Below are 11,484 nucleotides of genomic sequence, written 5' to 3'. Positions count from 1 at the left end.
CTTGGAAAGTATACGCCTGTTGCTAATACAATCTACCTGAATCTTGTCCAGCACAGATTGAAATTTGTCAATTTTTTGTATGAAATAATTGTCAAATATCTAACTTGTATATAAACGTTTAGCGATTTGATAATCTAGAAGTAGCAGACGAGCATGCAGTCCACCTGATGGGAAGTAGCTTCTGTCTTTGGACATCCGTAATCAATCCCAGACAAGATTAGATTACTACCTGAGGCCGCCCATAGAGGCGTTGTTGCCCTTGACTCGGGCAACTAGAAAAAATATGTCCCCCTTACCACACTAATTACATAGATAAACGAAATCACTTCCGAGCAAAATCGCTTCCGAATGCTAGCGCAATAAGACGATAAGATACCAAACTGTATAAAAAGCGAGACGACCGCAACACGGGCATCCAAACTAGCCGTCACCATGAAACTGTGCGTTGTTCTGGTTGCCCTGGTGAGCGCGGTGCTGGCCTTCGAGGAGCCGCAGCGCTACTACCACGAGACCGTGGGCATCGCTGAGGCAGCTCGCATCAAGGCATTCGAAGATGCTCTTGACTTCGACGGCGGCAGGATCGCTGGTGGATCCAACGCCAATCTCGGACAGTTTCCTCACATGGTGAGATTTTTTTATATTGAAGGAGTGAAGATCATGTTAATCTGATGCTAAGTGGCTACTGCCGCTCATGGACATCTTCAATCAACCAAGTCACGACCAAATTCCTACCTAACGTTGACAAGAAAGGCCGTTATCCCGAAGAACTATGTTGGCTAATACCTTGGGAAAATATGAACATGAAGATTTACGCAATATCCTGGGAATTTATCATAGTTGTCAATCTTTTGCTGTTTTCTGGGCTTGGGTTTCCTCTCAGAGTTAGAGGTTTAGATCATAGGCCATTGTGATGACCAAGTGTGTTGGTAGAACTTTAAAATTTATTTTTAAAGCACTTCTAATAATTATGATGTTACCACCAGGCGGGTCTTGTGATCACCATGACGACTGGAGCGACCTCCGTGTGCGGATCCTCGATGATCTCCAACAACCGTCTTGTGACGGCAGCGCACTGTTGGTTTGACGGGCGGAACCAGGCCCGCCAGTTCACGGCGGTACTCGGCTCTGTTCGCCTCTTCACTGGTGGCACCCGCATCAACACCAGCAACGTGGTGATGCACGGCAGCTGGACACCCTCCACCATCGCGAATGACGTTGCCGTGGCCGTCATCGCCTGGACCGCCTACAGCAGTTAGTATTTTGTCTATCTTAAAAACTTCTAAAGGTACAACCCCCAGTGATACAACTTGGGCACCACCGCCACACCTATTTCTGCCTAACAGCAGCGTTTAACGTTTAACAGCGATATACTTTTTCGTGGCTTTGCAGCTTAGTCCTCAAGTATAGCGGTCCGTTTGTGGTCGACCTCGGATTCAAATCTAATTGTATCTGGGGTTGATTATAGATGGGAGGAAATATTAGTTCTTGCTTCGAGTTATTAAATGACACCTGATTTTTTCAAAGTCTTTTGTAAAGAATGTGTGATTAGTGGATAAAGATTTGTTGATTGTTTAAGAACTTATTGTATCTTTGACATCCCTTAGCGTTTTAACGAGTATGTAGTTTCTGTTGGAGTGTACAAGAATAATGTGTTTCAGATGTCATCAACCGCATTCCCCTCGCCACTGGCACGGCTACCTACGCTGGACTTACTGCGACAGCAGCCGGCTTCGGTCGCACTGGTGACGGTAAGAAAACAATAATCAAACTAGTTCTAAAGGTGGTAGAACTCTTGTGGTTCGACTCCGGCGACACCACCGCTACCCCTATTTCTGTTATAACAGCAGTGTTAAGCGCTGCTGTGTTCTGATGTAAAGGATGTGGTAAGACATACTTTTCCGAAGCATTCCAGCTTAGTCCTCCTCAGGTAGGAAGCTGATCATATCTGAGGTTGATGACAGATGTCCATGGGCGACAGAAACTACTTTAATTCTGATCTGCTACTTCAATCATCATCAACCCACTGTCCCACCGCCGGTCACGGGTCTGTTCTCTGAAGAGAAGGATTAGGCCATAGTCCACCGCGCTGGCCAAGTGCATATTGGTAGACTTTACAAACCTTTGAAAACTTTTTTTAAAGATTTCTCAGGTATCCAGGTTTCCTCACGATGTTTTTCTTCGCCGTTTAAGCAAGTGATAATTAATTTCTTATACGCACATAATTTTGTAAAATCAGAGGTCTTACCTTAGATCAAGAGGCCGAGTTTCTTAACCACTAGGCTATCAGTACTACTTCTGTGAATGTAAATAAAAACGCTTTCTACACTCACAGCCCCATACTAGGATTCCCTGTATCATGAGTGCCATGGACACACATAGATAAATACACAAACACCCAGACACAGACACAGAAATCTAAATTCATCATTTAGATATCTGTCCGGCCGGGGTTCGAACCCAGGACCCTTTGCGCGTCAGACCGGTACGCTGACTCCGCCACGCGGGTCGTCATATAAATACTTATCTTCCATGCTTTAGGTACCGCTGGAGGCATCAGCACCGCCCAGTCCCTCAGCCACGTGAACATGCCCGTCATCACCAACGCCGTCTGCGCCCAGACCTTCGGCAACAGCATCATCGCTTCCACCCTCTGCACCAGCGGCGCTAACGGCAGAAGCACCTGCGGTGGTGACTCCGGCGGTCCTCTCCAAATTTCGAATGTGCTTGTAAGTTTCGAAGGAACACTGCTGTTATGAGTTACATTAAATGACGTTACATTGAAGGGAAGGGGCGACTGACATTGTATGATAAGGGATGGGCAGTTCTAAATTTAGTGACGTCGCATTTGAAAACGTGATATGTACAGTTTTGAAAATTGGCCAAGTGTGAGTCACAGTTACAGTTCTACTACTACTACCTAATAGATAAAGCGATAGATATTAATGGTACTGGACAAACAATTTATTATTATCCGATTCGAACCGGTAGATTTTGAGAAATCTCAAAAAAAGTACAAAAAAAATTTTTTTGAAATTTTTTTTTTTAATAACTTTTAAACGGCTCTACCGATCGATTTTAGAAACTAAGCTCTTAACATCAAAAAATGACGTCGATCGCCATCAGCCAGTTCGAAATCATTTAAAAAAAAAAAAAAAAAAAACCTAACCTAACCAATTGAATAAATGTACGCATAAATATATTTAAAAAAAAATTGAATAATTGTACGAATAAATATAATTTATTAGTCCAGTACCTGTACAAATAGTCACATTGTTAATAATATTATGTCTCTCGTGTTTGGCTTCCTCCATTTGTTTTCAAGCTTTTATTTTTAGCATTTTTGAGCGGCCTATTCCTAATCTGTAAAAAAGTCAAGAGTTTCTTATAATCCTGTGACAGACGGATAGCAGCGGAGGCTTGTTAATGTTTCCGTTTTTATCCTTGGGTACGGAACTCTAAATACGTTATATCCTTAGCGGACTAATTGCGAAAGGGACGATCCGGGACCTCCGGTCCTGAGGGCCCTCTAAACACAGTTGCTAACCCTTGCAAAAGAAGCAGTGGTTGAAATGTTCATATGGACGAAATCAGCGAAAAAAACGAAGGTTTTCAGGACGTAACCATACTTCCAAATACGTATTTCTCAGCAATTGTCTACTTATGTGTTATACATTTGAAAAGCTTTGTAAAATTAAATCGTTTTAGTTTGCGGGCAATATTTATCTCCTTTCAGGTCGGTATCACGTCCTTCGGCGCGGCCGCTGGCTGCCAGAGAGGCTTCCCTGCTGCCTTCGCGAGGGTCACCTCTTTCGCCTCCTGGATTCAAGCCCGCATGTAAATCACTTGGCTTTTAATAAATGGACTCTGAATAGAGATTCTCTTTTAATTCTCCTGTTTAATCAAACTGGGCAATGATTAGTTTCTTAGTGAGTGGGGTTAACCTAACCCTAAGGTTAGATAAGAAAACGTAAGAAAGAAATATATTTATTCGGCAAAATACATAAACACAGTAACATAGAAATTGATAATAATAACTTTATGACAATAAACAATAACTATACACAAAATAGAAGGTGGTAGACCCCTTTGTGGTTCCACACCACCGCCACACCTATTTCTGCCAAATAATGGCAGTGTTAAGCGCTGCTGTGTTCTGGTTTGAAGGGTGAGGGGAGGGAGACATACCTTTCCGAGGCGTTCTAACGTACTCGACCGTCTATCTGGGGTTGATTACAAATGTCCATGGGCGGCAATAGCCTCACTATCAGATGGACTGCATGCTCGTCTGCTACTCCTATACTATAAAAAAATCCGAAAAAGTATTATATGTATTTTGTATGGTAATCGTAAACGTATAATGTAAAAGTATGTATAGTCCGCGCCAAACTGCTAGTCCGCTCCGAAGTTGTTGCAAGCAGGTGTAGTCATACAATTTGCTATGGCGACGCGATTCATTTCTATATTCAGAGCTGACTAGCAGTTTTACGCGGACTATAACATTCAAAAGTATTTTAGTTTATATAATTTTGTGTAAGCAATATGAAGTCTTGTCAGATAAATTGACATAAGTTGTAGAGCCTAATTATGAGAAAAAAAATATAGGGTATATCATCATCATGTCCCACTGGGCACGTGTGTCCCCTCAGAATGAGAAGATTAGAATACCAAAGACCACCGCGCTGGCCAAGTGTGGATTGGTAGAGTTCACACATCTGTGAGAACTTCTTTTAAGTAACTTTTCTTAAAGTTTTCCTCACGATGGTTTCCTTCACCGTTTTAACAACTGGTATAAAATTTATAATACGCACGTGGTCGAGTTTCATTCACTAGGCTATTATTGCTTAAGACTTTGGCAAAGTGATCTTGCCTGAGGGCTTGGTGATCATACCCATGGAGCGGCCGTGCTCCGACAGTCTCAGTTTGGAGCTTATATATATGCAAGATGTTTAGAAAACTTCGATAGCGTGATTCAGAATACTAGTGGAGACATCTATTGACGAGTAGCGGGAAATCGCCACAATACTATTTTACCATACGGTAAACCTTTTATTTTTGTTTTTTATTAAAGCTTATTGAAGGTGGTAAAACCCTTTGTAGTTCGACTCCGGCGGCACCACCGCCACACCTATTTCTGCCTAATAACAGCAGTGTTAGGCGCTGCTGTGTTCCGGTTTGAAGGGTGTGGTAAGGGAGACAGACTTTACCGAGGCGTTCCAGCTTGGTCCTCAGTCCTCAGCGGCGCATTTGTGGCCGACCTCAGGTAGGAATATCTAATCCTGGGGTTGATTGGGCGGCAGTAGCCACTTACCATCAGGTGGACTGCATGCTCGTCCTCTACTCCTATATTAACGTAAGAGTTAGTGATTATGTTATTAAATATTTATTAATATATTGTAAAGAATATTACCGATATTATGAATTTAATCAGTGTTAAAATGAAAATAAAATACAAGAAAACGATATTGACAAGAATGTAAGAAAATGAGAAAATTATTAATTATAGGGTATTTCGAGTTCAGTTGGTTGGAAGCCGCAATTTTGTGAGCATTCGATTGTGAGCGGTAATAGTGTTCGGATTTGGAATATACTGTACCAAGTTACTGTGAGTTTAATTATAAGAGTTGGAATAGTTTAAGTGATCAGTGTTTGTGTATCTATGAGAATAAACTATATGTGAACCGAGAGCTGGGAGTTTTCTTACATTATTAAAAAAGTGGATCACCACACTTATTTCAGACGTGAAGCAGTTCTGCGTGATTGGAAGCGTGGACCGGCTTACATATGAGGCGACAGTCCTCAGGAGTGACGCTGTGACCGGCTTCAGGTAGAACCTGCTCTATATGGAGTTGGTTATGGCCATACGGACTTATATTCAATGTAATAAAAAACGGATTTACCAGTCAAATAATTTAATACCAATATTGTATTAAACTTAATCATTGATTAATATGGGAACAAATTACTTACTCTTCTGATAAGCAGGTCTAAAAAGTAGAATTTGATTAAATTTAACAAATTTTTACATATTTGGTATAAACATTTTTCACTGACGGATACGTAGTATTTCCTGTGTGGTCCTGGCGACCATTTTTTCGCTGATACATACACATTTCAGATATTTCTTCGCTTATGTACTTTTCCAGACAAAGGGATGCAGATGCCCCCCTTTGCACCCCACTGCCGGTGCCTATGTGTGTGGGTATTTTGCTCAACAAATGATTTTTCTTCCTTAGTTAACTTCCCGACCATTTAGAGGGAAAAAGGCTGGGTTATGTAAGATTTTTACTACAATCCCTTCGGTGGCCACGTTGCGCAGTTAGGAAAGCCCCAGGATCTCAAGAAGAATTTCCCTTGCGTGGTGCCCCTTTGGCTCTTCTCAGGGCAAGTAGCCCTCATATGTCGACAACCACGACAACTTGTAGAACAAGTTTTTGTCATCCCAAACTGACAAATAGTGAGCGTAATAGTAAGGTTAGGTGGATTATGAGCCTCTACTCATAATCCACCTAACCTTAGGGACACGAAAAAAGTATCGATACTTTGTGGTATCGAGTATCTTACCTTTCGATACAGATACTTTTGTACTCGATACTTTGCATTCGATACTTTTACTCAATGAGTACTTTTCAACAGGTATCCTATCGAATAAATGTTAGAAATCGCCCACTTAAAACTTGCGACTTTACGGTTACGGGCTTGCATGTTTATGGCAACGCCATCTAGTCCAATCCTTGACTCACCACTTTCCTTAGAGCCTTTGAAACAATGGGAAGATATGAAAGTTGTTTTCCCAAAATTGTACAAGTTGGCACGAGAATATTTGTCAATTCCAGCGACGTCAGTGCCCTCAGAACGATTGTTTTCTAAAGCAGGAAGTACTATAACAAATATACGAAACCGCTTATCGCCAAAACGGCTCAATGAACTCTTATTTTTAAGTGATTGTACGGAAGAGGAATGGGAACTTTGATGTGTGTGTGTGTGTGTGCCTAAATTAATAGTTCTTTTTTCATAAAGTTTAAAATTTGTAAAGTTACAGTCATGTTATTGTTGTAATCTCTTCATTATTATAATAAATTTGTGTGCCAAAACCTTATATTTCTATTAACTGACTGATATTGATGTTCTGAGAGTTCTGACACGTACGTCATTGGGATTCAAGAAAAGTACTCGATACTTCGAAGTATCGATACTTTTGTTTTGATACATTTATGACTACGATACTTTTCATTCGATACTACTCATGAGTACAGAATCGATACTTTCTATTCGATACCGTGTCAAGTTGATTAAAGAGGAGAATTAAAAGAGAATCTCTATTCGGAGTCCATTTATTAAAAACCAGTGATTTACATGCGGGCTTGAATCCAGGAGGCGAAAGAGGTGACCCTCGCGAAGGCAGCAGGGAAGCCTCTCTGGCAGCCAGCGGCCGCGCCGAAGGACGTGATACCGATCTGGAAAGGAGATAATAAATACATAAACGCGTCTACACTCACAGAATTCCCTGTATCGTGGGTGCCATGGGCACACACAAAGACACACAGATAGAAAGTCATCATTCAGATATCTGTCTGGCCGGGGATGGAACTCGGGACTCGTGTCAGACTGGTGTCAAGTTTAGAACTCCCTATCCCTTGTCACACACGACTCCCTCCTCCTTAATGTGTGACGTAATTTTTTTGCAGTGTTCCCATTAAGCCCCCGAAACTTATGTGACGTCACGAAACTAGAAATCCTCACCCTTCATCACATAATGTCACTTGACCCCCTTCCCCTTAGTGAGACGTAATTTATTGAAGTGTTCCTTTCCCCTTAATCCTGTAAGTCTTTTGCAGTGTTCCTTGGTCCTTTAACCTACAAAACTTATGTGACGTCACGCCCCCTCTCCTTAAATGTGACGTAATTTAGTGAAGACCCCATAACAGCAATGTTCCTTGCCCTTAAACCTTGGATACTCACAAGCACATTCGAAATTTGGAGAGGACCGCCGGAGTCACCGCCGCATGTGCTTCTGGCGTTAGCGCCGCTGGTGCAGAGAGTGGAAGCGATGACGTTCCTGAAGGTCTGGGCGCAGACGGCGTTGGTGATGACGGGCATGTTCACGTGGCTGAGGGACTGGGCGGTCGTGATGCCTCCAGCGGCACCTTAAGCATGGAATATAAGACATTATCAACCCATCCCTCTCACTGCCGGCTCGTACATTTGAAAACTTTTTTTTCAAGATTTCACAAGTACCTATGCAGGTTTCTTCATGATATTTTCCTTCACCGTTTAATAATTGATAATTATTATAATAATGATAATTAATTTCTAATTCGCATATAAGTTTGAAAATCAGGCCTGGGATTTGAACCTCGGACCTCTCGATCAAGAAGCCGAGTTTCTTAACTAGGCTATCACTACTGTAGATAAGCAGACTGTATGGAAGATAAGCATTTATATGTATTATAGAAGAAGCAGACCAGCCGGTAAGCTGCTGCCGCCAATGGACACTTGTAATCAACCCCAGATTAGTTTAATGCCTAAGGAGGACTATGCTGGGGTGCATCGGAAAAGTATGTCTTACCACACCCTCCAAATCAGAACACAGCGGCGCTTAACATAACTGATATAACAGAAATAGGTGTGGCGGTGGTGTCGCCGGAGTCAAACCACAAGAGTTCTACCACCTTTAGAACTAATTTGAATATTGTTTTCTTACCGTCACCAGTGCGACCGAAGCCGGCTGCCGTCGCAGTAAGTCCAGCGTAGGTAGCCGTGCCAGTGGCGAGGGGAATGCGGTTGATGGTACCTGAAACACCCCATTCTTGTAAACTCCAACAGAAACTACATACTCATTAAAACGCTAAGGGATTTCAAAGATACAATATGTTCTTAAACAATCAACACATCTTTATCCACTAATCACACATTCTTTACGATAGACATTGCAAAATTCAGATGACATTTCATAACACAAAGATAAATTAATATCTCGAGGTCGGCGAGAGACTAAGTTACCGTTATCCTTGAGGACGAAGCTGGAATACCTCGAATTATGTCTCCCTTACCACCTTCAAACCACAACACAGCAGCGCTTAACACTGCTGTTGGGCAGAAATAGGTGTGGCGGTGGTGCCCAAGTTGTATCACTGGAGGTTGTACCTTTAGAAGTTTTTAAGATAGACAAAATACTAACTGCTGTAGGCGGTCCAGGCGATGACGGCCACAGCAACGTCATTCGCGATGGTGGAGGGTGTCCAGCTGCCGTGCATCACCACGTTGCTGGTGTTGATGCGGGTGCCACCAGTGAAGAGGCGAACAGAGCCGAGTACCACCGTGAACTGGCGGGCCTGGTTCCGCCCGTCAAACCAGCAGTGCGCTGCGGTCACGACACGGCTGTTGGAGATCATCGAAGATCCGCACACAGAGGTCGCTCCAGTTGTCATGGTGATCACGAGACCGGCCTGGTGGTAATAACAGAATTATTAGAGGCAGAAGAGACGATTGGCGGACGGTAAAATCCTCAACTACTGTATTATATAGAAGTAGCAGACGAGGATGCACCTACCTGATGTTAAGCTACTGCCGCCCATGAAAATCTACAACCCCAGATAGGATGGGATTCCCACTTGAAGTCGGTCACAGATGCGCCGCTACCCCTGAGCATGTTCTATTTTCCCTTGTCTACCATCGACGGATGGTATAGGGAACAAAATCAGGTTTTTCGCAAATACAACATGACCCTAGGAGCATGACCCAAGAGTTTAGGAAGTGGCAATTTTTTTAAAGGACAACCATTCTTTCGTTTGAAATGCATCTTCCAGAAGCTGTGGCGGGTTCACTGAGAGAATGTTTAGTTCTAAGAACCTTTTTTCCCCCGACTTTTTTTATAAATTATTTAAAAAAAACATGTTTTAAAGTTCTACCAACGCACTTGGTCATCGCAATGGCCTATGGTCTTAAACCTCTCACTCTGAGAGGAAACCCAAGCCCAGAGCAATAGGTGGACTTTAGTAAATTCCCAGGACATTACGTGACTCTTTATATTCATATTTTCCCAAGGCATTAGCCAACATAGTCCTTAGTGATAGCGGTCTTTGTTGCCGACCTTAGGTTAGGTTAGGTTAGGAATCTGATATGTCTTGGGGTTGATTGTAAATGTCCATGAGCCGCAGTAGCCACTTACCAACAGGTGACTACATACTATTCGCTCGTTCCTTCCTTACTAATATTATAAATCGGAAAGTAACTCTGTCAGTATGTCTGTCAGTCTGGTTGTCTCTTCTTTTTTCAGTTGTCAGTACCGATTTTAATGAAATTTTGTACAAAGATAGTCTGAGACCCGAGATAGGACATAGGATATTTTTTATCCCGGAAATCCAACGGGAACTAGGTATGGCGATCTAAGATCAATTAATCGGAGAATCGATCTTTTGGACCCAAAACATCGATTATTTTAATCGATATTAGTAAGGATTAAATCATAAACTATGCATTTGATCAAGTGATGATCTTTAGCAAAGTTGAAGGTACGAATTTTCAGTTTTATGTATGTTAGTATGTTATATTTATTAACGCGGGCGAAGCCGTGGGCAAAAACTAGTATTTTATATTTAAAAAAAATTACCATGTGAGGAAACTGTCCGAGATTGGCGTTGGATCCACCAGTGATCCTGCTGCCGTCGAAGTCGAGAGCATCTTCGAATGCCTTGATGCGAGCTGCCTCAGCGATACCCACGGTCTCGTGGTAGTAGCGCTGCGGCTCCTCGAAGGCCAGCACCGCGCTCACCAGGGCAACCAGAACAACGCACAGTTTCATGGTGACGGCTGGTTTGGATGCCGTGGTGCGGTGGATTCGCTTTTTATACGATTCGGTATCTTATCGTGTTTTTGTGCTAGCATTCGCAAGCGGTTTTATACAGGGTGTCCCGTAAGTACCACGACTTGTGTCGAACTTTTGGGGAAAACATAGGTGAGGGTCTGACCTCTCTGGGAAAAAAAATTACCTTAATAAAAGTGTCACCCTTTTTGCACTATCAATTGTTTTAACTTTTTTGAGAAATTCAGCCCTCTTCATCTTCTTTCGTTAACTGCGTGTACAAATTTGGTGCTACAGTGTTCTGTTAAATATTATATTTTTCTGTTAAATACTATCAGATAGTTGGTCTATTATATTGAAATGTAAATTGGTTAAAAGATGTAAAGGAACCTTGAAAAAAATAGGGATATTTTTAGATTTTTATTTTTTTACTATTTTTCCCTCAACTTTGACTCGCCGCGGTGAAAAAAAAATGTACTGGACTATAAGTGTACATTGCGCAAAAAAATATGTCCAGTTAATAGAGATTTTAAAAAGGTATCACACAAACTTACTATTTAAAGTTGAAAAAAAAAGTTAAGGCCGTTTTTGCATGAAAGGGACTGAAACCAACTAAAACGTAATGATTGAGTTTTTATTTAAATTACGGTTTCTACTGACTCACAACGTGTCAGGCAATACTA

The 11,484-nt window shown here is 42.0% G+C and overlaps 2 protein-coding genes across 2 annotated transcripts; one reads left to right on the top strand and one right to left on the bottom strand.

Moving 5' to 3' along the window:
* Positions 1 to 432: 432 nt before the first annotated feature.
* Positions 433 to 3,838, top strand: LOC140755501 (collagenase-like). The gene is made up of 5 exons (XM_073090790.1): positions 433 to 624; positions 984 to 1,251; positions 1,659 to 1,748; positions 2,539 to 2,726; positions 3,734 to 3,838. Exons 1-5 carry the CDS (start codon positions 433 to 435, stop codon positions 3,836 to 3,838), a joined length of 843 nt encoding a protein of 280 aa, XP_072946891.1.
* A 3,511-nt stretch (positions 3,839 to 7,349) lies between these two features.
* Positions 7,350 to 10,937, bottom strand: LOC140755498 (brachyurin-like). Its single transcript, XM_073090788.1, has 5 exons — positions 10,610 to 10,937; positions 9,179 to 9,446; positions 8,702 to 8,791; positions 7,960 to 8,144; positions 7,350 to 7,454 (listed from the first exon to the last, which is right to left on the bottom strand). Exons 1-5 carry the CDS (start codon positions 10,799 to 10,801, stop codon positions 7,350 to 7,352), a joined length of 840 nt encoding a protein of 279 aa, XP_072946889.1. The 5' UTR covers positions 10,802 to 10,937.
* Between the last annotated feature and the right edge of the window lie 547 nt (positions 10,938 to 11,484).

The sequence above is a fragment of the Epargyreus clarus genome, unplaced genomic scaffold (genome assembly GCF_041222505.1).
Source record: "Epargyreus clarus isolate Ecla_fem2 unplaced genomic scaffold, WU_Ecla_fem_2.2 ptg000033l, whole genome shotgun sequence".
NCBI classification, from domain to species: Eukaryota; Metazoa; Arthropoda; class Insecta; order Lepidoptera; family Hesperiidae; genus Epargyreus; species Epargyreus clarus.
The sequence above is the reverse complement of the archived record's forward strand: the minus strand, read 5'-3'. Positions and strand labels throughout refer to the sequence as shown.